The sequence below is a fragment of the Cyphomyrmex costatus genome, unplaced genomic scaffold (genome assembly GCF_001594065.2).
Source record: "Cyphomyrmex costatus isolate MS0001 unplaced genomic scaffold, Ccosl1.0 scaffold192, whole genome shotgun sequence".
Classification (NCBI taxonomy): domain Eukaryota; kingdom Metazoa; phylum Arthropoda; class Insecta; order Hymenoptera; family Formicidae; genus Cyphomyrmex; species Cyphomyrmex costatus.
Genome location: NW_017275954.1, coordinates 249,960 through 274,636, shown reverse-complemented (window position 1 = coordinate 274,636; position 24,677 = coordinate 249,960). Strand labels below are relative to the sequence as shown.

The 24,677-nt window shown below is 28.1% G+C and overlaps 6 protein-coding genes across 9 annotated transcripts; 2 read left to right on the top strand and 4 right to left on the bottom strand.

Moving 5' to 3' along the window:
* Positions 1-1,881: 1,881 nt before the first annotated feature.
* LOC108772566 (COMM domain-containing protein 3) lies at positions 1,882-2,807 on the bottom strand. The gene is made up of 3 exons (XM_018538122.1): positions 2,554-2,807; positions 2,204-2,475; positions 1,882-2,049 (listed from the first exon to the last, which is right to left on the bottom strand). The coding sequence occupies exons 1-3, from the start codon at positions 2,678-2,680 to the stop codon at positions 1,882-1,884; spliced, it is 567 nt and encodes a 188-aa protein (XP_018393624.1). The 5' UTR covers positions 2,681-2,807.
* Positions 2,808-4,002: 1,195 nt separating this feature from the next.
* On the bottom strand, positions 4,003-7,527 carry LOC108772597 (polypeptide N-acetylgalactosaminyltransferase 1). Of its 4 annotated transcripts, none has more exons than XM_018538162.1 (10): positions 6,942-7,527; positions 6,653-6,879; positions 6,277-6,465; positions 5,955-6,121; positions 5,531-5,705; positions 5,084-5,414; positions 4,783-4,968; positions 4,471-4,719; positions 4,240-4,383; positions 4,003-4,152 (listed from the first exon to the last, which is right to left on the bottom strand). In XM_018538162.1, exons 2-10 carry the CDS (start codon positions 6,856-6,858, stop codon positions 4,003-4,005), a joined length of 1,797 nt encoding a protein of 598 aa, XP_018393664.1. In that variant the 5' UTR covers positions 6,859-6,879; positions 6,942-7,527. The 4 variants fall into 4 exon arrangements, with proteins under 4 accessions (XP_018393664.1, XP_018393665.1, XP_018393663.1 ...); XM_018538163.1 differs by having other exon boundaries at positions 6,653-7,022; positions 7,151-7,162; XM_018538161.1 differs by having other exon boundaries at positions 6,653-7,527.
* Positions 7,528-8,377: 850 nt separating this feature from the next.
* On the bottom strand, positions 8,378-10,750 carry LOC108772598 (facilitated trehalose transporter Tret1). Its single transcript, XM_018538166.1, has 5 exons — positions 10,645-10,750; positions 10,410-10,479; positions 10,098-10,233; positions 9,433-9,923; positions 8,378-9,358 (listed from the first exon to the last, which is right to left on the bottom strand). The coding sequence occupies exons 1-5, from the start codon at positions 10,710-10,712 to the stop codon at positions 8,528-8,530; spliced, it is 1,596 nt and encodes a 531-aa protein (XP_018393668.1). The 5' UTR covers positions 10,713-10,750; the 3' UTR covers positions 8,378-8,527.
* Positions 10,751-12,185: 1,435 nt separating this feature from the next.
* LOC108772546 (ribosomal protein S6 kinase delta-1) lies at positions 12,186-15,419 on the top strand. Its single transcript, XM_018538094.1, has 7 exons — positions 12,186-12,317; positions 12,401-13,522; positions 13,706-13,839; positions 13,911-14,373; positions 14,659-15,036; positions 15,113-15,208; positions 15,312-15,419. Exons 1-7 carry the CDS (start codon positions 12,222-12,224, stop codon positions 15,405-15,407), a joined length of 2,385 nt encoding a protein of 794 aa, XP_018393596.1. The 5' UTR covers positions 12,186-12,221; the 3' UTR covers positions 15,408-15,419.
* A 179-nt stretch (positions 15,420-15,598) lies between these two features.
* SMC2 (structural maintenance of chromosomes 2) lies at positions 15,599-21,010 on the bottom strand. The gene is made up of 8 exons (XM_018538058.1): positions 20,843-21,010; positions 19,915-20,337; positions 19,567-19,845; positions 18,433-19,206; positions 17,768-18,355; positions 16,601-17,222; positions 16,271-16,524; positions 15,599-16,024 (listed from the first exon to the last, which is right to left on the bottom strand). The coding sequence occupies exons 1-8, from the start codon at positions 21,008-21,010 to the stop codon at positions 15,599-15,601; spliced, it is 3,534 nt and encodes a 1,177-aa protein (XP_018393560.1).
* A 651-nt stretch (positions 21,011-21,661) lies between these two features.
* On the top strand, positions 21,662-24,241 carry LOC108772554 (uncharacterized). The gene is made up of 7 exons (XM_018538106.1): positions 21,662-21,921; positions 22,330-22,506; positions 22,633-23,017; positions 23,167-23,360; positions 23,468-23,803; positions 23,881-24,015; positions 24,117-24,241. Exons 1-7 carry the CDS (start codon positions 21,730-21,732, stop codon positions 24,189-24,191), a joined length of 1,494 nt encoding a protein of 497 aa, XP_018393608.1. The 5' UTR covers positions 21,662-21,729; the 3' UTR covers positions 24,192-24,241.
* The last annotated feature ends 436 nt before the right edge of the window (positions 24,242-24,677 follow it).

Here is a 24,677-nt window from a genome sequence, read left to right as displayed (position 1 = left end):
TTCCTTAGCATTAAGTAACTAAAAATGTGTCGCAATCACTTTCGAGAAATGTAATTATGGAAAAACATGTTTATGAAACGTGTGGACACGTAGTTCTTTACAGTAGAAAAGAGTACCCATACAATGAGCACACAAATATGTATAAAAGAAGTATTAAGTATATAGTTAAGGTAATTAAATTAATAATGTTACCTAAATTTAAATTATACATTTTTATATCACATAAGGTTGATAACAAAAATTTATATAGTCTGCAGCGTTGAATATTTTTGAAAGACCCTTTATTTATTATATTAAAAGAAATTGTACGGGATTGTATTATGTGATGCAATAATGTTTTCGTGAGAAAACTTCATTTCCAATTTTACTATTTTTACGCACTTATACATACAATTTTTATTAATACTTTTTTGACATAATATACTTTTGTGTATAACATTAATGTGTATTTATCATATTAGATATCAGTTAAAGTATGCAAAAATAAAATTGAATTTAAATGTCATTTTATACACTCGAGAACTGACAAATGCTGTTTTGTTTTGATATAGAGAAATTGAATTGCATTTGCACTGAGCTTTCTCTTCTAGATCGACTGTCTGATTAATTGTTGGCAAAAAAAGACAAAGACTACTAGAGAACAAACTCGGTGCAACTGCATACTTATTCACTCGTAAATCTATTCTTTTTAGCTGAACTTACAGTTTATCTTCTCATTTTTTCTAACTCAAAAAAAGAAGAAAGATAAAACGTCCAAGAAGTTAAACTATAAAGAATAAATCTTATGTGTATTGAAATGAACAGCATTTTTGTTTTTCACACTCATTAGTAAGTTATATAAAATATCATTATAATATTCATAATTGTTTTCATATTTAATATGATTCATTTTAAAATTTTTACTTCGGGATTAGTCCGATATCGAAACAAGACTAATATAATTTCAAAGGTAATTTTGAAAATATTCGAAGACTGCTAATGGTAGTGAAATGTCCGAGGCCTTATCCTATCATATATCGAATGATTAATATGGAACAATAAAAATGATAAACTGTATGCGATATAAGTACGACAAAAAATTAGTTGACAATTAAATACTGTGATCATTACGTTACTTCATTCTAGAGATGGAGAAAATATTTTAACAAAGCAAAATTATTAGTCGTAAAGTATAATATTTTTCTGTCTTTCTGTCTTTTCTCTTCCTATTTGTCCACTTTCTTCATTCTAAGTTTTCAAGCTGTCTCTATTGTTTTCTTTCTCACTCTATTTATCTGTATCCATATATATGTATATTTTCATTTTTTAATATATTTAGCGTTTTATTGTCCGATCGTGCGAATTGATGAAAGAGTAAGCGAGCATAATTTGAGAAAAATATCAATAAAATGAAAAATTTTGCTAATTTTAATGATTTTTTTTATGTATGTAAAATTTTATTTGTATATAGTGTACTATGATTCTAAAATACATATTATATATAGTAATAGAAAAAGAATTATTAATTAACATAACTTTATATTTAATTAATAATATAAAGGATTAAACTGTACATTATAATCATAATATTTTTCGTCTAACAAAAAACAAAATTTTAGATAAACACTGGGCTGCAAAACAAAAGATGTATTGTATTTTTAAGCAAATTTTATATATGTGTATGCGTATACATGTATAAATATATGAAAAAAACAACAGTGATTCTACATGGAATTCAAAGATTCTCTTCACTAATAATGCAAAAATATAATTGACTGCACTTACAGAAAACTGTATTATTCTTACAAAACATTATCCTTATATACAAGTTACTACCAAAGCGCAAAGTTAAAAAAGATATTTCTAAACCGTGCATTATAATCAGTGTTATAAATTAGACATTTATATATTAGACATTTTTTCAATATGTCTTATAGCATCCTTTAACTTGTATACTAACTCTTGTAGCTGTTGTACAGTACATGTAAATATTACATGCCTCACTTGATTAGATTCTTTTGTACTTATTCGTATGTTATAAATTGGTATATTAGTAAACCGAATGCTAATCTGTATTAAAGAATAAAATATTTAATTTTTATATATATACAGATTTTATATAATATGATTTACGAGAAATTATTTTCATTTTGTCGAATTACAATACATTATGTGAGGTATAATAATCTAAAATCTAAATAACATTAAAGAATAGTAAATTTACCTTAGCACAATGATGTAAACGCCAATCTATATCCACTATGTGTGGTAAACTATTTCCTGTCAATTCCAATTGAGTCTGTATATTTTGTTTATTGTTTATATATGTACTACATAATGTTTCAATTCTATGTCCATTAATGTGTTCATTATGTAGAAAATGTTTTAAGCTTTCTTCATCATAATTATGTCGAGCTGCCTCTATAAAGAGGCAAGATACATTAGCAACTGCAGCCTTTATCAGATCTGACTTGGATGGATGAACAGTTGTAATACCTAATATAAAAGATGTAATTAATTATAATTTGTATGTCAAATATTCTTATATTTTGAGAAAAATTAAGACTTATTTACTTTTTCCATTGTTTTTAGAAATACATAACATTATAATATCTAATAACTGTAAAAATGCTTCTTCAGGCAAAATGTTGCTATTTTGGATGCTTGCCAGGCCATCGACAATTTCTTTTGCTAATTCCATATCTTATGATATAATATTAATACACTTTTTAATACACATAAATACAAATATCTTAAAAACAACTACTACATTAACAAAAATAAACTAGTTTATGCACATGTACTTAATCCCACAGGTTTTTTTTAAATCACAGTATTGATTGATAATCAGTTTCTAATGATTTAATTTTAACTGATAAATTTGTCTAAAAAATAAATAAGATAAAATTTATATTAAGATTAATATATGTTAAATATTTGTTTACAATATGTAGTTTCATACTTGATATTTGTAAATATCATAAAAGATGTTAAAATTTTTTTGTTCTCATTTTTTGATGCTGAACTATACAATAGCTATTTATTTGTGTTAAAATGTCAAAACATAATATGTCTTTTTTTTTCGGAAATATTTAAATTGAATATCTTCAACACTTTTAATTATTATATATTTGATACTAAAATTCTTACTAACCTCCACTATGGAGGTTAGTATGAGTTCATAGGAAAGACTATAGAGACACCATACGGAATAACTGTGAATTACAGATCCATATTTTTTCTATTACTACAAAATTATTTAAAAATGTAATACTTATTATGATATTTATAATTAACAACTTTCAGGATTATTTGTATAAAAATTTGTTAAAATTTACAGTTATATTACAGCGCAAATAACATTTTTATTATAATAATTTTTAAAAATTAAAATGCAAAATTTTGCTTTCTACAAGCACGATTAATGAATAGAATAGAATATTTATTTACTTCAGCGTACAAAATAGCCAGCAAGAAGGGGACTTGGTTTACAATATTTCTTATCATATATATACGCATCCGTCCTAAGTCTTACTCTTATTATATATTATTATTATTATTATTACTACTGTATCTCTATTCCTATTCACAGCTGATTAAGATTGTGACTCACCATGTTTTACCATCACTCCTTGTCTAAACTCCTCTCCTTAATACGCCTTATCTCCTAAACTATTTAAATCTATTTCTGCCTCTTTACCCTTTTTCCTCGTTCTTTCTATCTATCTATTTCTTCTTACCTTTCCTATTGCTCCTTGACAAGCACAATTAATGATACAAAGGATAAATAAAAATGTTTCGTAAAATTTTTTTCAAAGCAATAAAAAATAAAATAAAAGTACGTCACTTTTTTCTAAATTTAAAAGGAAATTTGTAAAATATAAATTTCTCTCTAATGATAATAAACATAATATAATAATTACCGCTTTAAAATTTGCAGAGAATATAAATACATTTTACAAAAAGAGTAAAAAAATTTTGAAAATAAATATACTCTAGTAAAATAAAAGAACATACACAATGTTATGTAGATAACACTTTATTAGAATAGAAATCAAATTTCCAAAATTGATCTGGTACATTAGTGCAGCGAACTGCTCGTACGTCCTCATCACTGTGCAATTTAGAACCATCAAGACAGAGTCCAGTTTCTACATGTATTATTCTGCCGTCCTATGATTAAAACTCGTCATTACATAATATAGTTTTTAATCATTCATGAATTATATAAAAATGCTTGTTAATATTAAAAATCAATACCTTTGTTAATATCCATTCCTTTCCGCTTTTTTCATTGTTGCAGTCAGACATTTCAATTTGTGTATATGGTCTTGAATCAATATCTAATACTCTTCCACAGGTTTCTTCTCTCCGTAATTCGCCAGACTTGCTCAACGAGAAAAACTAAAAATTGTCCAAATATCACTAATTTCTATAAATTTAAGCTCGGATAGAAGTACGTTAATGTGATCTGTACTGATATTTACATACCTGACTTGGATATAACTTAGTGTGACAATTATATAAACCTAAATTATACGGTTTATCTTCCTCATGTTGCAAATTGTCTAAACACAGTCGTCTATTGCGCAATCTGACACGACCATAAGCTATTGCATTTTCATCAGGAATAAATTTTTCTGGGTAAACATTATTAAGATACCACTTGAAACTTTTACATTTGAGCTTTTTCCGCAATTTTAAACGTTCACTTATATCTCCAATGAGTTTTAGATTATCCTGTGGATTTGATTTATATGTATAACTGCAAAAAGATTTTAATCACGTAATGTCTGATCTTACCTTGAATTCACTACGATGAAGTAAAAATAATCTTTTATATTTATCCATCCATACAAATGCTAAACGAGCAGTATTTATTCCGTGAGTATCTTTATCATTCGGAAATTTGTATGGATGAAAATTTCGGAATATGTGGCCAACCCGAGAACAAGGAATGATTTCTAGTGTACCACCGCATTGCCAAATCTGTTGAAGAAAATAAATTTATATCAAGAATATAAAATATAAAATTTATGACATACATGCTTGTAATTATAATTATACTATGAACTTATTAAATACTTAAAAAATTTTCACTCACTCGGAAAGATATTTCCAAGTTTTCGCCTCCCCAACCATCCATCTTATCATCGTAACTACCGATTTCCCAAAAGTATTTTCTATTAATAGCAAACAGGCCACCTGCCATAGTAGGAGATCTAGTTGGTGATATAGGAGAAAAACGTGATTTAACTTCATGTTTCTGAATATTTATCCACGTGAAATGTCCTGACCATGTAAAACCACCAACTTGAAAGAAAAACGCTTCATTATCGTGGAAGTATTCTAATGTCTCCTCAGAAATGTTATCAATTATTGGCATTAGTACAGCAGTTTTATTATCCTTTATTCGTTGCAGCAAAGGCTGTAACCTGGATTATGTTAAATAGTATGTATATTAATAGTTTTTTTTATATTTTAATAATTTTAGGATATAAATAAGATATTAAAAAATAGTATCTTCTAGTTAACTTGATATCAGAATTACCAGTCTTTAATAACTTCACAATGTGCATCCAGGAAAACAAGAACATCGCCTATAGCACTTTTAGCCCCATGAAGACGAGCACGTATCAATCCTTGTCTATATGGTAACCTCAGTAGCTTTACTTTGGCAGGTAAACGTGTTAAAAGATAATAATCCAATTGCCCCTGAAGCTCTTCTATAAATTAATACACATAAAAAATATATTTTACATACAATATTAATTATTTAACATATTGCATTCTAATAATATTAAATAATACATCATTTTGTTATGTAATAATTATGTAAATATTATTTTATAGAAAAAGTACCTTGCGGGTATCATTGCTAGACTTAAAATGATGCCCGAGATACATCTTATGTAGCAAACATATATTTTTAAAAATCACTAATATGTTAATTATATTAATATTAATCTCAATACCTTCTTCACTATGATCATCCACTAAAATAATTTCTTTTAACAGATTAGGTGGAGAACCTTTCAAGACACTATGTACTGTGCGTAATAGAACACTCCATGGTTCATTATAAAAAATAATTATTATACTAGCACTTGGTAATAATTTATCATATGTAACATTCGCGCATCTGCAATACAAAGTCCACTTAAAAATATAAAGTTCAAATAAATAAAAAAATAAAAAATTCAAAGAATATTTTATACACACAGAGTCACATATAATTTATATTTATATCAAAATAATCTTCTCAAACGAGTTATTCTATATATATTAAAGTCTTACAGCGGGTTGCGTACATCTGGTAATTTTCTAGTTAATGATATCTTATTTGACAGGATGACATTCAACGCTTTTTTTGCAAGTGCTGCTTCACCTAGAATCTTCTCTTTTCCATATAAAAAAGCAGGTTCCCCATTGTTCCCAAGACCAGGTACAATATCATGTTCAAAGTTTGATATTTGTTGCTCATACCTTACAAAATATCATTTTGGTCTAATATCGCATTAGACAAAATATTGTTATTTTAACAATTATTTTATTAATATTACATCACAGTCTAGTATATTTTGATTCAATAAAAAACAAAAAAGATAACTACGTAAGATTTATAGATAAATAAATTGCAATTACTAGAGAAAGGAGTATCAAACAAATTTACCTCTCTATCTGTAATCTTCGTAACGCAACGTCCACATCTTGCTGTCTTTGTGAGTTATTACTATTTCTTAGAAATTCAGAATGTTCCTTAGAAATCCTGGGATTGTCATTAGTACGAAAGAATTGTTTAGCAATAATTAAAATACCAATTATGTACAACGTGCAAAATGACAATTTCAGCAAAGACTTGCGGCGAGTGAGCATCATTTTTTAAAAGAGTATACCATCCTGACAGTTAACAGATAATTGGTATGCTGTAATTGTGTAGTTATTGTTGATAAGGATATTACCAGTTAGGTTATGATGGAGCAACACTTGTCAGACGTTTGAGGTATCGCCTGTTATATATTTCATTCATATCACGTGCACATCTGCAACAGGTGTGAATTACAAGTTTAGTGTAAAAACATTACTGCGACCCACTTCGTGCGCACATTTGGAAAGTATTGTATTAATGCAGTAATAATGCTACATATGTTGTGATATTAATGCAACGTACTGCGAATACGCTTGCTCGTTATGAATGTAAAAAAAGAACGGAAAAGAGGAAAAGGTTAAATTTAAATATGTATCAGTGTCCATAATGGAACTGCTCCAACCGGTTGTACATTTAATATACATGTATATATCTATCGCTCTCTCCTTTCTTTGTAAGTTCGCAGAATAAACATATGGGGTGGGTGATATCAATTACTAGATAGCTAAATCTATTGAAAACAGATTTTGCAAAACGACTGCTGCAAATCTTGTCAGCATAGCAAGCCAAGTATAACAAAATCTGCTGAAGAAAAAATATCTAATAACATTGTATAAATCGAGTAAAATCTGTGCTATTTCATATATTTAAGTAAAATAGCCTAATAAATAAAATGACAATTAGAAGATGACAGTTTCTATTAACAATCTTTTACGTATATCAAAATATTAAAGGCAAATTCTACTCTACTGATGGAACGGGCTTAATTAGAAATTTTCATCAATTTGTCCTAATTTTCTTCTATTGATATCTACTAATAAATTACAAGCATGCTATTAACGTTTTGCTCACTAAAAATCTAAATAAAATTTCTTTGCTCCGTTATACTGCAAAGATTTTGTAAAATTCTTACATAGAATTAATACTTTTTACATTTTATTGCACAACAGTTTTGTAAAAAAAAACTCAATACATTATTTATGTACATATACGAATTAAATTAAATTTGTGTATACAGATTTAGTAACAGTAAACATATTAAAGCAAAAATACCATAACTGTGCATCAAGTAATCATTTGAATCACTGAATGTTTTTTTATGACAGTAAACTATTTGGTTCATCTAAAAAGTCAAGTTTTCCTCAATCAAAATGTTAAGGAAGAAATTATTATCTACTGTAATTTTCCAATCTTTTATATTGCTTTTGTAACTAAACTTGAAATTCAAGTTAGAAGCAAATTTTAACGGAAATCAATTTAAAAAAGAATATATATTTCTTATCTATTTAGTTATTTCTCAAATTTAATTTTTAAAAAATCCTTTTGATTATATTTATAATTCGAAAATTATTGAAGTTTTAATATTTTCGACAAGGAAAAATCGATACTAGTTTAATCGAAAAATCTAATATCAAAATAATATCTACGATGATTTTGTAAGGATATCCTTATAAATAAACTATTTATCTACATAAGGAAGATTAAACAATTACAATATTCTAAATTATTCTACTAATTACATTTTTTCCAATTTATTGTCAAGATTAACATTGAGACATTAGAATGTCTTCTGTACATAATATTAACAGTCCCGTCTTCCCCAATTTCTTCCCAGAAATTTAATAAACACTACATCATGCAAAACGCATACAAATAAAACGAAAGTAAAAGCGACAAAAATCAAGGATCTTCAGAATTAATAGATCTCTTTGTATCATGCATTTTTTTCTTTTTTGTGGAAGAGAAAAACTTTTCAATTTCGAAAAATGATTTGCCCAAAGTTTCAGGCAGAAAAAAGTATATAAAAGCTGCGCCTGTTAAAGACATGAAGCTAAAAAAGAAAAAAATGCCTTCGATGGTCATGCTTTTTAAAATGTACGGATAGCTCTTTATAACAGCAAACATGATTATATAAGCAAAAGAAACCATGACACCTCCACCAATACCGCGTATGTACACAGGTAACAATTCTCCGATCAATGTCCATGGTATAACTATAAATCCAAACGAACCAGTGCAGATGTAAGCTAATACGAAGAATAGTAATAGCCACTTTTGATCCACCATGGTTTCCTCTGTATTGCCATTTTCATCATACGATAAGGCAAAATGCATATACATTCCAGAAAGAAACATAGAAATAGTCATTCCAATCCCACTCATGATGCAAAGAACTCTTCTACCATATTTTCTACTACAAAAAACTGTTACTATACTTATAACGAATCTAATGATACCCAACATAACGAGTGCACCGTGTTCATTAAAATTACCAAATGTTCCACCCATTTCGCGAAAAACAGAAATAGCATAAAATATGATCACATAAGAACCAGATAGTTGTTGCAACAAAAATAGTGAGAAAAGTATCAGCATTGGCTTATAAGCTTCTGGGGATGCAAACATGTGGTAATAATTTTTTACAGATACTATAATATTTTTTGATGCTTTATCATTCACTACATGGTTTCCACAAGTCTCCATGATTCGCAAATATTCTTCCTCATAAATCTAAAAACATTTATTTGTTGATATTCTAAATATACTCTGAATAGATATTGGAAAATTTGCTATATCGTACTCACTGTTTGCCTTCTGTTAAGTCGCTTCAAACTGTGTTTCATTTTGCAAATTCGTTTTTCATCAAGCATACCATTTTGAAAACATACGAGCCAGTAAGGACTTTCAGGTACAAAGTAAAGTATAAAGAAAATAAAACACTCTAATACAAAGAAAACTATGTTCATCTTGCGCCAATCTAACATTACAGCTAAACAACAGGGAATTAAAATACCGAACGACACAAACACAGAAGTAAGGCATAGAAGCATTGGTCTGATTTGTGGATGTGTAATTTCAGATATATAAACCAGACCAACAGTTGTTAAACCTGCTGAAATTCCAGCTATAACTCGTGCCACATAAATAGTAATTAAGGATTTGGCAAATATCAATGAAACCCATGATATTGCTGCAGGAATACAAGATAATAAACAAACTATTTTGCGTCCAAATTTATCCATAAGAGGCCCAGAAATGAGAGATCCTATTGGCAATGTTATTGTAACTAGACTTGCTGTAGAACAAAATAAATGACAAATAATAGATAATATTACTACAATTCCAGTTTTCTACTATCATTCTCCTAATATCAAATAGCACTACAAATAGCAATTCTAGTCTCTTTTTTATTAAATAATTCATAACATATTCCTTAAGCATAAACATAAAATTTTATCATAAGACATACCTATCCAAGATGCTTCACTTTCAGTTATTTTCATATCAACATTATCTGAGTCTAACCCATCTACTAAAATGGTACTGTAAGCCATGTTTATACCACTTTTTATAGTCATACAATGAATTATACAGCTTGCAATAATCTAAAAGATATGCAATTGTTTATTTTAATCAATCATCTTGTATTGTACTTATTTACATTACTTATAAAGTATCTGTATATATATATATAACTATATTGTATTTATTAATTTATTGCTGTACCTGTATCTATGCATATGTATATATGTGTATGTATGTAAAGATATAGAAAACTTGCCTGTGGCGTTATGTCTGCCAATGTAATTTTCTCTTTTGAGTTTCTATTTGTTATTCGTGGAAGAAAATTACTACAAAAAATTAAAATTTTCTATTATTCTTAAAACAAATTAGAGACAAAATTAAGTATATTCAAACTTAAACATACAAATAATTTTTACAGATAATTTTTGAATTGTATTGTATAATAAAAAATATTAATATATACTTATATTGCAAAATTCCATTTACTTTACCTGACTTCATTGTGAAGTTTATCATCGTGTTCTGTAACCGTGTGTGTTTTTTCTTCAATAATTTTCATTTTAAATAACAATAATAATATCAAAATTGGCTAAATAAGATATTTCTGAAATATAAAAATAAGCAGTAAAATAATAAAACACGATATAAATTCATTAGTAGATTATATAAAATTTCAAAAATTGTAAAAATGCAAATACAAATGACATTATTAAATATTTAGAAAATAATAATATTAGCATATTAAAATCATGATTAAAATTATAATTAAAATGCATCTATTAAATTAATAAATTGATATCTCACAAATTCTTTTTAGAAATATATGTCTGAATGATTACATACACTAATGCAATAAAATTTTTATACTAATAGAATATATATATAATTATGGATATATTTGCAAAACGAATTATATGAGATATACCCATACTAACAAAAATAAACTTAAAATAATAATTAATTCTAATTGATTTTGATACTATGATATAAAAGAACTTACGCTTATTTATGATAATATTTACACAAAAAATGGAAAAATATAAAAGAATCTTCATAAGTGCAGTAGCATGTTTATCGATATACTTATTATCGGCCAATTCGGACCGATATAATATTTATATACAAATAATTTCCTCCGTTCTAGATTGCCTTTAAACAACTCTCTAAAGTAAAATAATCTTTCTTTACTCAACTATTTATATTGTCATGTGATCATATTAAAATGATAAAACCAAATAAGTCATATAATCTACTTCCAAATAAACTATTCGTACTGGCAAAAAACATCTAAAAGATCACTTTTTTTGTGTAGGACTAATTTCCACACACTAACGCCAACTGAAAAAAGTCTATATAAATGTAAACTACATAGAATCACTTTTCAGCTGATACAATACACATTTTGGTGCACTTAGATGCGTCGATAATTATGATGACAGAATAAAATGCATTTTATTATAACTAATGTATATGAATAATATATTATTGTTTTGTAATGCAATATATATATATATATTGCATACCTATTTATGGAACTTCTAAATGTATATAGTAATAATAAATTTAAAACCAGGACATTTGGCGTTGGAAAATTTATATCAACAGTGGATAATACCAATCATCGGATATCTACGTTTGCGCAACTACGCATGCGTGAAATTGGTCTCTAATTTATACATATATATTCTACATACGTGACATATCAGTATCAGTGACCATCAGTGACATATCTATCAAAAAAAGGAGGATTAAGGACGATTATTTATTCTTATAGGAGAAGTTGTATGTTCTATCACTTTTTTGTTTTAGTTAAATGAGCATATAATCTCTCTTAAAATTCATATGAAAATGCGGATAACGTAAAACGATAAAACGTAAATAATCTTACACGAGTATCAGTAAAAATATTATCTTTCTTAACTCTGCATATATAACATAATGTGTAACGAAATAAGGGAACGAGCGAATTATTTTTACATTTATTTATATTTTACATAATTATAAGAAATCTCTCTCTCCATATATTGTTTAAATAAGAAAGATCCTATCGATCAATATGAATTAAGTGATGGCACCTGCAAAAGATAGATGGATTAGACGTTTTATAATTACTGAAATAAAACGACACAAAAAGGGATTTACAATCTACAGAGTCACTTCTATGGTATGTATATGTATACATGACAATATTTGTCTTTTCCTTTTAGATTTTGATATCAAATTTCTTTTTTTTCTTTATTTTTTTAGATATTTCTGAAATCCTCTCATGAAGAAGTGTCAAAGGTGTCTGTATGGAAGCGATATAATGATTTCAAAAAACTTCATGCAGAACTTAGTCACTTACACAAGCGTTTTGGAACAAAAGAGACTTTCCCACCTTTTCCCAAATCAAAATATTTTGGTAGATTTGAAGCTGAGGTCATAGAGGAGAGGAAGAAATATGCTCTTAAGTTTTTGGAATTTGTGGGACGATACTCATACTTATACTCAAGCGATATCTTTATAACATTCTTTGAAACTAGTCATGCAGATAATTATAGTAATGATTGTGCACATTCCTTGAGCTCAGACACGTCTGAAGATGATCATGTTGCTTTGAGTGATTCTGTGTTTGTAAACAATGATATAGTGCAAAGTACCTTTGAAATTCCATGTTCATTGAAATCATCTCATGTGTTAACAAATTCATGTTCCTCCCTGTCACATGTTATTTGTGCAAACAAAAATGAATTTGCATATCGGAGAAAGAATGAATCTCATGACAGTATTAATTTACAAAATGCTAACATTAATAGAAAAGAAAGCTATAAAACAGCAAAATTGCATACGCAAGACACTATTACCAAACATTATGATGCACATCAAAGCAAAAGTTTTGATAATAATGACATGGCAACACTCAGTGATGTACCAGGATTTGATAATCTGAACAACAATATCAGTAAATCCTTTCTAAATTATAATACACATTCTACATATTCTGTAACATTACAAGAAGAGATAAATGATTCTCAAGCACAGCCAAATTCTACACAGTATCTTTTGATAGCTGCTGCTCACATAAGTGCAGCCTTCAAACATGAATCTATAGCAGAGTATGAGGAAGCTTTCACACAATACAAACTAGGAATATCGTGTCTAATAAATGGTGTACAATTTGATCCGGACAGTTCAAGGGCACCAGGCATAAAAGATAAGATATCAAAATATTTAGCACGAGCTGAACAGTTGTATAATGAACATTTAAATTGTACCATCTCCAAAGTAAATAAACCAATAGCCGAGCTTCAATATTATAAAGTGCTTAAAATAATGAAATCTGTGATGCTTGTAACAGATATACGTGCAAATTGTAAAAGAATAATTAAGGTAATTTAGCTATCATATATGGTTTTTTTATATATAAATGTTATTTTTTTTTAATTATATGTAAAAAGCATTAATATAAATTTGGAATAATATAATATATACTTGGATTATACATTAAATATAGTAATATAATAAATAGTTTAAGATATTTTCAATTTATAATTATAATTCATAATTTTTCAGACTGTAGAAAAATCTTGTATTTACGAGGATAATATAAGCAATTATGTGTTACACAAACAAGTACCTTATATGGTATACTTATACGCATGTATTGAAACTGAGACTACTATATTTTTAGTCCTACAATATGCAAGGTATGTTATCATAAATTTATTTGTAATATATTATATAATATTAATTATATGTATTTTACATTATGTTATAGTTGTGGAAGATTATGGGACTTCATAAAACTACATTATAAAGAATTTGACAGTCCATATGATGCAATTTCAAATCACACATATATAAATGAATATGTCAATGGAGAGGTTAGCAGCAATGAAAATATTTATGGATCAAACAAAGTCGATACAATTATAGAAAATAATAGAGTACAGGGAAATCGATGCACAATAGATGTTCAAAGTGAAAGCTATATGGAAATGCCTACTACACAATTATTAGAAAAATCGCAAGAATTATTACAATCCGTTAATGCAACATTAAAGAAAAGCAATTCAATTGCAAATCGATTAAATAAGTGTAAGGAATTGAGACATTCAAGAAGCACACTATCACTGAATGCAGAAGCCGTTATGCAGATCCCTCAAGAATCAAATCTTATGTTATCTAATGTTTATCACAATAAATCACTAAATACTAGTAATATGAAAATAGATATTAATGTTGCAGAGAATCAGTCTTTGACAAAAGACTTCATAAAGAATAAAGATTTGAAAGGCAATAATTCTTTATTAATGAACAATAACGAAAATTCAAACGTGTCGAGAAAAATTTGTGCATCTGTCTTAAATGGAAGTTGTGCAATTAGCGAATCACTAAAAAATAATAAAATTGACAATTTATTATGTAACAATTCTACTCCAAAAACTATTTCAATGCAGAATATCTTGACCAATAATGTATTACAGATCTGTGAGAATAATAATACTAAAAGTATATCCGATCAGATAAATTCATCAAATATTAATTATAGCATTGATGAAACACAATACACGACTAAAGAAAATAATATAGATGAACAGGAGTTTTGGCAAATACCGGAAGCTGTAATTCGGACATGGGCAGCTGAAATCCTTTTAGCTTTAGAAGCACTTCATCAGCAAAATATCATGATTCTCGATTTTAAACCTGATAATATTCTTCTGGATGACGCAGGACATATTCGCCTTACTTATATTGTACCGCAACATAACGTGGAATTATCTAAACTAACATATCCATATTCGTCGCCTGAAACAGTAATGTTTTCTCCGACCATTCCTGTTACATTCGCTACAGATATTTGGAGTTTCGGAGTTATTTTATATGAACTACTTACCGGCATTGTATGTAGAAAATTGGACATTAATTATAAAAAAAATTATATACTTCTCACACCAAAGTTTAACTTTTATTTCACAGATATTTATCAAAAGTCATCCAGGATCGTTTCATTCACATTCCACAATTAACATTCCTAGCAGATTATCGAAAAGTGCAGGAACTTTGTTATGTGGCGTAAGTTTATATTATTCTGCCGTACTTTTTAATATTAATCTCACGATTTTTAATGTTTAAGAAATAATAAAATTTTTATATTATTTATAAATTATGATTGCAGATGTTAAAATATCATCCAGAGGAGCGACTGACGGTAGATGAAATGAAACGTCATTCGTTTTTCGCAGGAACTGATTGGTTAAATATGATTTCTTAAACTTAGCTCTTACTAGGGAATTCATAAATTTTATACTTATTATAATTGTATAAATATTTATTATGTAATGAAGATACACTGACTTTTTAGATGAACAAAATGTGTCTCAATATAAAAATAATTCTTTACTTAAATATACAATAATATTAAAACACTGAGTTTGTTAAAATCTTAAAACTTATGTTATATAATTATTTAGATCTTACTTTTTCACTTCTACTTATTGTTGACATACCATCAATAAATCTAGTTGTAAATAAAACATTGGCATTGTTGAACATACCATTCTTTAAGGATACAACAATAAATTGTGAATGTTTAAAATGTCTTTTTAACATTGTGCCTATATTTTCTGTATGTGAAAGATCTAGGGCAGCGTCTACTTCGTCCAAAATATAAAGTGGTGCAGGTTTGTAAAGAAGCATAGCTAAGACTAATGATAAAGCGACTAAGGATCTTTGACCACCAGATAATTCTCCTAATGATTCTTTCCAGACACCCGAAAATCCAACTTTAACTTCTAAACCGTCTGTTATCGTTTCATTTTCTGGTGGTTGTAATTTAGCCTCAGCTCCCGGTAATAAAGTACTAAATATAGAACCAAAATCCTTGTTTACCTAATAAAATACAAAATTGATATATTTCGGACATTGTGGATTTCTATATTACAATTGCAATATTTTTATCTAAGTATAAATAAGTTTGTTTATAATATATATTAAATTAAAATACTATAATTTAAATATAAAATTTATCATATAAATATAAAATAAACATATATAAAATGTATCAAGTTCAAAATATCAAAATTTTGACTATACGATTTGATATAATGGAACAAATTTCTCAAAGAAAAATTATACCTGTTTCCAAGCTTTAAGCAAGGTTTGTTTCTTCTTTTCATCCAAATGCTTAATTGTCTCAAGAATTTTATTTTTATCATTCTCGACTATTCTTTTCTTTTTTAATGTATCATTATATTGTTCTTCTTCTTTATCAAGAAGATTGATTGCTCGCGTATTTATATTACGACTTAACTTTTCACGCATTGTTTCTAAATTATGTACTTTTTGTTCCGTTTCTTCTGGTTTATTAACTTCAAAATCATATATACCACCTAAAATATATAACACATGATATATAATATGTATATCAATACATCAAGTTAATTAAACGTCTTTGACTGTAAATACCTTTTTTCCCAAAATAAGATTTTTCTTCCTCAATCCACTCGTACTTCTTTGTGAGTTCCAAAACTTTCTGCTTACATTCCGTTGCACCTTTTTTGATATCATTAATTTCATGATTTAATTTTTTTATATCCAATTCTAGATCTTTATTTTGTTTAACAATATCTTCTTTTCTTCCTATTAACTTTTGTATATCTTTATTATGCTGATTAATAATATCTTTCTGCTTCTTAATATTATTCTGCAATTCTGTAACTTTACTTTTGGTTTCTTGCAATTGCTGTTGAAGAGTTTGTCCTTTCTCTTCAAACATATTGTTTTTCTCATTTATTTGAAGCAATTGTTCATCACCATTTTCAATACTTTTTTTTAATTCTTTTATTTCTAATTCAAGTGTTTCCGATTCTTGTTCTCTCTTTTGCCATTCTTTGCGACTTTGTTCCGATTTTTTCTTTAAGATATCTAATTGGTTCTCAGCTTCCTTTAGTTGTTTTTCACGAATATTCACTGCATCCTTTAATTGAATTTCTATGTCTTTTGCACGTTTTGTGCTTTCCTTTTCTAAGTTCTTTGCTGCAGCCATTCGTTGTGTAAGTTCTTCAATAGCTGCATTCAGAGAATCCACCTGAAAATAAATATAAACATACATACACATGTATATATTATATAAATGAAAAAAAAAACAAGTTTAGAGCTAGGCATCTAGTTTATATATAAAGTAAACATTTCTTGCTTATTTTCTATATTTACATTTAAATATAATTATTAATGTATATGTATATATACATATACATATATTTGTGTGTAATTTGTAATATATTGAGATGATAACCGCTTTGTCCATGCTTAATAATTAAATGTATAACGTTGCGTTTTTTCTGAGGGCCTCAATATAAGGCCGAAACATGTTAAATTTTGTTCATGAACTATTCGACTAAATTTTTCGTTTATTTCTTTTTATATATATTATATTATTGTAATGTGTTTAAATTTTATATGAATATATTAACGTTGAGATGATATTCTTTATTTCTTAATGTTGACTCTCATTTGCCTTTATATCTTTGTTTTTATTTGTTGTATCGAGAGTCCTTTATTTTACACTATTTTTTATATTTGTGTGTACGCGCGTATATATACATATAAAATATTTATAGATTATATATATACCTCTTCCTTGATTTTATGATAACTTGTTTGTTGCAATCTCTGTTGTATCATACTGATTTCATAAGTTAATAGATCATATTTTTGTTTCAATGATGCATATTTTTCTGCAGTTTTTGTAACATTTGATAAAGCACTTTCTATGTCTTTTAAGAGTTTTTCTTTATGATTCAATTCATTCCTAAGTGCTTTCAATTCTTCCAGTTTTAATAAAACTGATCCAGCTTTCGCTGGGGCACCGCCAGATAATGTACCAACTGGATCAAAAAGATCGCCTTGCAAAGTAACACACTTTTTCATAATGTTTTCATGGAAAGCTATTTTTTTGGCAGTTTCCATATCTTTGCATACAAATATTTGACCAAATATCCAGGTCATAGCTGGTCTAATTTCACTTGGAAAATCTATAAGAGACAATGCGGGTTGAACATTCTCTTTTCCAACCATTTTTTCTGCCAAATTAATGGTTGATTGATCCATATATTTACCCGCTACTCGATTGAGTGGGATAATTGTAACTCGTTGTTGTAATTGTCCATGTTGGAGAAGTTTTTTGCTTGTGGTTTCAGTGTCAACTACTACATTATAAAGCTAGAACATAATTATATTCATGAAATAAAGGAGATTTTTTTTTTAAATATGTAAATTAAAAAAATGTTATAAAATACCTTTCCACCCGCAGCAACTTCCAAGGCATATGCAGCCCTTTTATCTTTTAAATCAATTAAGTTACATATGATACCTTTTACAGATTTTGCGTTAAAATTAGGTTCAGGATCCTGATATTGGAACCTCGTTCGAGGGTGTCTCATCTCAAATTGATCTAGCTTCTCACGCAATGGTTTTATTTCTTCAATTAATTTAGTTTTTTGATTTATTAAATCTTCTGAATAACCATCCTTATAATTCAATTTTTGTAATTCATTCTCCAAGCAATTTAATTCCTTTTCTTTCTTTTCCAAGTCCATACAATATTTTTTATATTCATTCTCAGTATTATGCATGTCTTTTTGTTTTTTATTCAACTGTTGCCTGTTGTGATTTAGTGTCATTTCACATTGTTTAAGTTCGGTTTGTGCTTGTGTTGCGCTTTGCTTGGCATTTATTAGCTGTTGTTCTAAAGTTGCGTTTTCGCCATCTTCACTTTCTAATAGACCTGCACTAATCTTCTGATACTTTTCTTGTGCCTCTAATACTGCGTTACTATCTTTCTGGCACATTTCTTTCAAATTCTGAAAAAGTCCTCCAACTTTTTCCAATTCCTTCTCTTTTAAGATAAGCGCATTTTTATCATCTGTTATATTAATTTTTATATGCTCCATTGTTTTTTTCACAGCCTTAATATTTTCCTTATTACTGTTTACTTCAGCTGATAATTTGCATTGCTTTTTCTCTTGTTCTTGTAGCTCCTGTTCTAAAGTCTCCAACATAGCGCTTTTTTCCTGTTAAAAAATTATTTAAAAATAAATGACAGTGTAAAGTATTTTTTTACATTATGTATTTAACATTATTCATGCTAAATTTACAACTATTATTAAAGATTATACTATTAAATATATAAATGTTGATATATAAAAACTTTAATACAACTAAAATCATGCAGATGTATAGTTTTAGTCCTAAGAACAATATTGTATTTTATTAGAGAGCTTTTATATATACATATATATATATATATATATATATAAAACACTCTAATAAAATACAATATTGTTATATATATTATATACAATATATATATTTGTTCTATAAGATATATAATGTAGTTGCTAAAGAAAGAATAAATACAAGAGAAATCATACCGCTTCTTTTTTCTTTATTAATTCATCATATTTTGCTTCTATGTTCTTAATTTCTTCCTCACCAGCAGCTATTTCTTCTAACTTTGAATCTATTTTGTTTTGTACAATCTTGACGTTTTCTTCCATCTTTTGACTTTTGTTGAAAGTAGCAACATATTTCCATGCAAGATGAATTCGTTTGCAGTGTTCAAGTTCTCTTTCTATCCCCTGAAATTGTACATATCTTGTTCTCTCTTCTTTTAACTTGTTTAATCTTGGACCTATTTCTTCTCTCAAAATCTAAAAAATTTATAACAAATAAATATAAAAGAAAGAAATCAGTTAAAAAAATGTATATTAATAACATACAGTATTAATTTCTTTTAATTTACTATCTTTTTTTTCTATTGTAATTAGTGCAGATTGTTTCTTCTTTTCATACATTTTTGTCCCTGCTGCTTCTTCGAGCATAGACAGAATTTCTACTGGCTTCATATTTAACACTTTTGTTATTCTACCTTGCATAATTAAAAAGTGTGGATTATTCACATTTAACTGGACAGAACAAAACAAATCCTGTACACGTTTATTTGGTGCATTTGTCCCATTGATCATATACTTATTTTTACCACCGATCACTACTTGTCTTGTAATTACAATTTCTTCATGTTGTTCATAACCCATAGGTGATAATTCTGTGTTATGATTATCGAATGTTATCGTAACACTAGCTTTCTTTATTCCTGCTTGACCTGATTTGTATACCAAATCTTGCAAAGAAGTAGCACGTACCTATATTAAATTGAAACAATATTGTTAGTAAATACAAAAGGCTATTAAGAGTCAACGCTGTTAGCAGTGCGTAAAAATATAATCTTAAAATCTATAACATAGATATTATGTCGAGATAATAATAGCCTTTTGTATTTACTTAAATTTTTTGTATTGTTTTTGAAACATATAAGAGTCTATAATTCAATTATATTATTAATTTATTAATATTGTTAGTAGTATAATTTAGCAAATAAATCATTTACAATTTAACAACTATCACTGTAGTGTATAAATTAAATAGCAATAATTTTAGTTTAATTATTTAATATGTATATAAAGAATTTAAACATGATACACAAAAAGTTACTGTTATATAACAAGATTATAATTTTAAATATTGTTCTTATAAAACAATATATTACATTACATTACAAAAGAATGAGGCTATGTTCGAACATGTTGCAATGTTATGATAAATATCTCATAAAGTATAAAATAAATGCATACAATAAATGAAATTTACCTGGCCAAGATTCGTAATACCCAAAACAAAACATATTGCATCCAAAATGTTTGATTTTCCGCTACCATTAAATCCTGTAATAGCGTTGAATTCTTTGTCAAAACCATTTATTTCGATTCTTTTGCCGTAGGATTTAAATCCTTCCAATACAATCGATTTAATATGCATCTTTAATCAATAGCATAGCAAAATATCACGACACGATCAATCACAATATACTACATTTGTTTCGATATTAACAACAGTCCTTCGGAGTTCGGACTAGAAGATTCAAACATTTCAAACTGTTTCAAATTATTAAGGGATCTTTTCATGCAACGCGCAACGGAGCAAAGCAGTCACCGATTGCTTTGTTCCGATTGGTTGAGAAATAATCAGCGTTATAATCACCAATCAGCGTTTGGTGTCAAAGCGCTGTTGCCCGTATGAGGATCCGGGCTAACAGCGAGCGCTCTTTTCTGCTGAATGCGCCCACTAACGATCACTGAGCGCTCAATGAGTTCTTTGTACCTGTTTGGTCTATATTTTTAGATCTAATGGAATATGCCAATTAGATGTAAGAGCTCACTGAGCGCACCCAATGGTGCTCACTGTTATTGGTATATTCTTTTAGATCAACCAATAGCAGCGAGCGCTCGCAGATCTGCTCCGCAACAGTTGAGTTTGCTGAACGCGACCATTGTCTGCAATGTGCGTACTACCGACTACGTGGTGTGACATCTTCTTTTTGTACAACTAATGTTACTCAATAACGATATATGTGTATAGTTTGCTATGAAAAAAGATTAATGCAAGAGTTTAGTAATACAGTCCTATATTTCTGAATTTTATTCGTTCCAATTGTCCAATCTCGAAAGAACAGTGGTAGTAGATAAAACGGCAACAGCATGACTGATACTAGCCAATGTAAATTCAATCAGAGTTACCGTTTTAAATGGAACAACTATCAGAATCATCTGTCTGACGTCGTGCGGCAGCTTTTGGAGGAGGACTGTATGGTGGATGTCACTCTATCCGCAGATGGTCAACGTATTCATGCGCATCGCATTGTATTATGCGCGTGTAGTATTTTGTTTCAAGTAAATAATTTCTTACAAACGGAGGGGAGGGGAAGACATTTTTGTAATTTCATAAGACTCAAAAATTTTAATAATTAAACGATTGTAAATATAATTGTACATATATTGTAGTATATAATTGCTTTAGTAACAACAGTAACTACTATTCTTTGTTAAAACAATATTCTCTTCAAAATTTGTTTTCTATTTCTTTGTTATATGTGAGCAATATTGAGACAAATGCAACACAAATAATACTAATATATTATTTTGTGTAATATCTATACATAAAATAATTCTACGTACAATTTGCACAACATTATTGGAATATATTGTCGATAAATTTATTATTTATAATCATTGTATATAAAATATAACTATTTATATCAAAATAAATATTATGGCATTAATATCATATGTAATTTACAGGAAGTGTTGAGTCAAGTTACAGAAGATTATCCAACGATTATTCTAAGCGATATATCTCCTCAGGACATAAAATCAATTATTGAATTTATATATCATGGCGAAATTCGTGTCCCTGTTGAAAATATCAATAGTTTACTTGAAGCTGCACGATCGTTAAAAATAAATGGTCTTATTAATGTTAGTATCAAATTATTTATTTGTTTATATTAAATTTTTTGTTTCAGTTGATCAATTTTTAATTTGCTGTAGGACTTTATATTTAATAATTTGCAAATTTATAATCATTTTTTGTATTTTTAACAGATAGATGGAGTTGAAGAAAACGAAATTATTAGAGTAAAAAAAGAACGAGCAATGGAAAAAACTGTATCAAGGGTAGAGGAAATTCAGGATAATGTTGAATCTTTGGAGAATGAAACTCATGAACCAAGTACTACTGAAGATTGTATTTCAAATAAAAAGAAGAAACGACGCCGTGACACTGTAAAGAGAGATTATAGTGATGATATGTTAGCATCTGCAATTAATGATTTGAAATTAGGACAAACTTTAATAGAAGCTGCTACTAAGCATAATATACCACGTTCAACATTGTATATGCGGGCGAAAGCATTAGGCATACATTTAAATGCATCAAGAAATGGATATCCTGCAGAATGCATGAATGCAGCTATAAACGCCGTGATCAGTTAGTATTATTTTCATACGCTTGGTTTAATCTTCTTTTAGAATTTAATTCTGTATTTTTACATTAGAGATTATTCTAGTATTCATTATATATCTGCAATTATTCAATAATTACATTTAGATTATTTAATTATGCTAACTTTATTGTAGATGGTTCGAGCTTGCAGCATGCATCAGAAATATTTAGAATACCTAAAACCGTATTATGGAGACGTATACAAAAGGAGGGCTATCAGATTTTACGTCGTGAAATGAAAAGGTCTTATGCTTTAGACACAAAAGAGGCTGCTGTTAAAGCTTTAGAAAGAGGGGAAAATTTGACAAAAGTTGCTTTGGAGTTTAAAGTAAATTTTATTACAATTTTATTCATGTTGCTTTTGAATCTGTTTTGTTGTAAATAGATTTAACAGATTGTTAATTGAATGCAACTTAAGATGTCAATGATGTTTAGATACCAAAGACTACATTGTTCAGAGAAAAGGCACGGCTAGTAGATCAAGGTAAACTACCGTTATCGTTTTGGAAGAAGCGCAAAACTGAGAATGAGGAATCAAAGAAATCGCGATTAGAGGAAGCTGTAGCTGCTTGCAAAGGTGGTAAAATGTCACAGGCTGCAGCATCCATGATGTATCGCATTCCAAAAACCACGATATGGCGAAGACTTCAACAAGATGGGAAAAAAGCGGAAAAATCATCGAATGTGAAAAAGCAACAACTAACCGACATGCCAGTCTTGCACGACTCTCAAGCGAAAATACAAGACACCTCCAATTTCAGTTATTGCGAGGTAATATATTTGAATTTTATTTATCAAATCCTATCAATATAATTTCATTGCTAATGGATTTGTGGTATGCACATCAGAATGTGGTTACATCAGAAATACCTATAACTTATATAGACGAGGATAGTATACCTGAGGATTCTGTGATAATCTTAACAACGGAAGAAATGGATGAATTAAACTTGGAAGGAGGCAGACAAATTATTGTAAATTCGGTATGTAATATACGAATGATTTGTGATCATTTTTATGAATTCAAATGGCAAATTGATTAATTTTGCTTTCATTGCTATAATCCATCTTTATATTTTTTTAGGAATCCGGACAGGAATATATTCCATGTACAATAAGTATCGAGAATAATTCTAACTATACCGAGACTGAGAGTTAACGTCAGAAAGTAAATAAGTATTGGAAAGCTAATTAACTATGGATAGGAGATATAGAAAAAAAATCTCGATATTTTACATTGTAATGTATTATAAACAGAAATATCGCCTATCCGTATAATTAACCCTCAACTTCAGCAACGAGTTATTTGATTTCGAAAACTTCAAACAGTTGTATAATCTGTATATGAAGAGTAAACTTTCTAAATACATTTTGTCCAAAATTTGTAATTTTTAGAAAACGAGGAAAACAGAAACTACTCAAATACAAAAAAAACTATGCACTTTATAGAGAATATATCTCAATCAGAGTTACAATATGACGTATCAAATAAAATTGCTGTGAACAATTTTACATTTTGTTAAACAAACGCATTTTATTTGTCTCTAATTAAAAACATACATTCTCTCTCTCTCTCCCTCCCTCCCTCCCTCCCTCCCTCCCTCTCTCCCTCTCTCTCTCTCTCTCTCCCCCTCTCCCCTTCTAT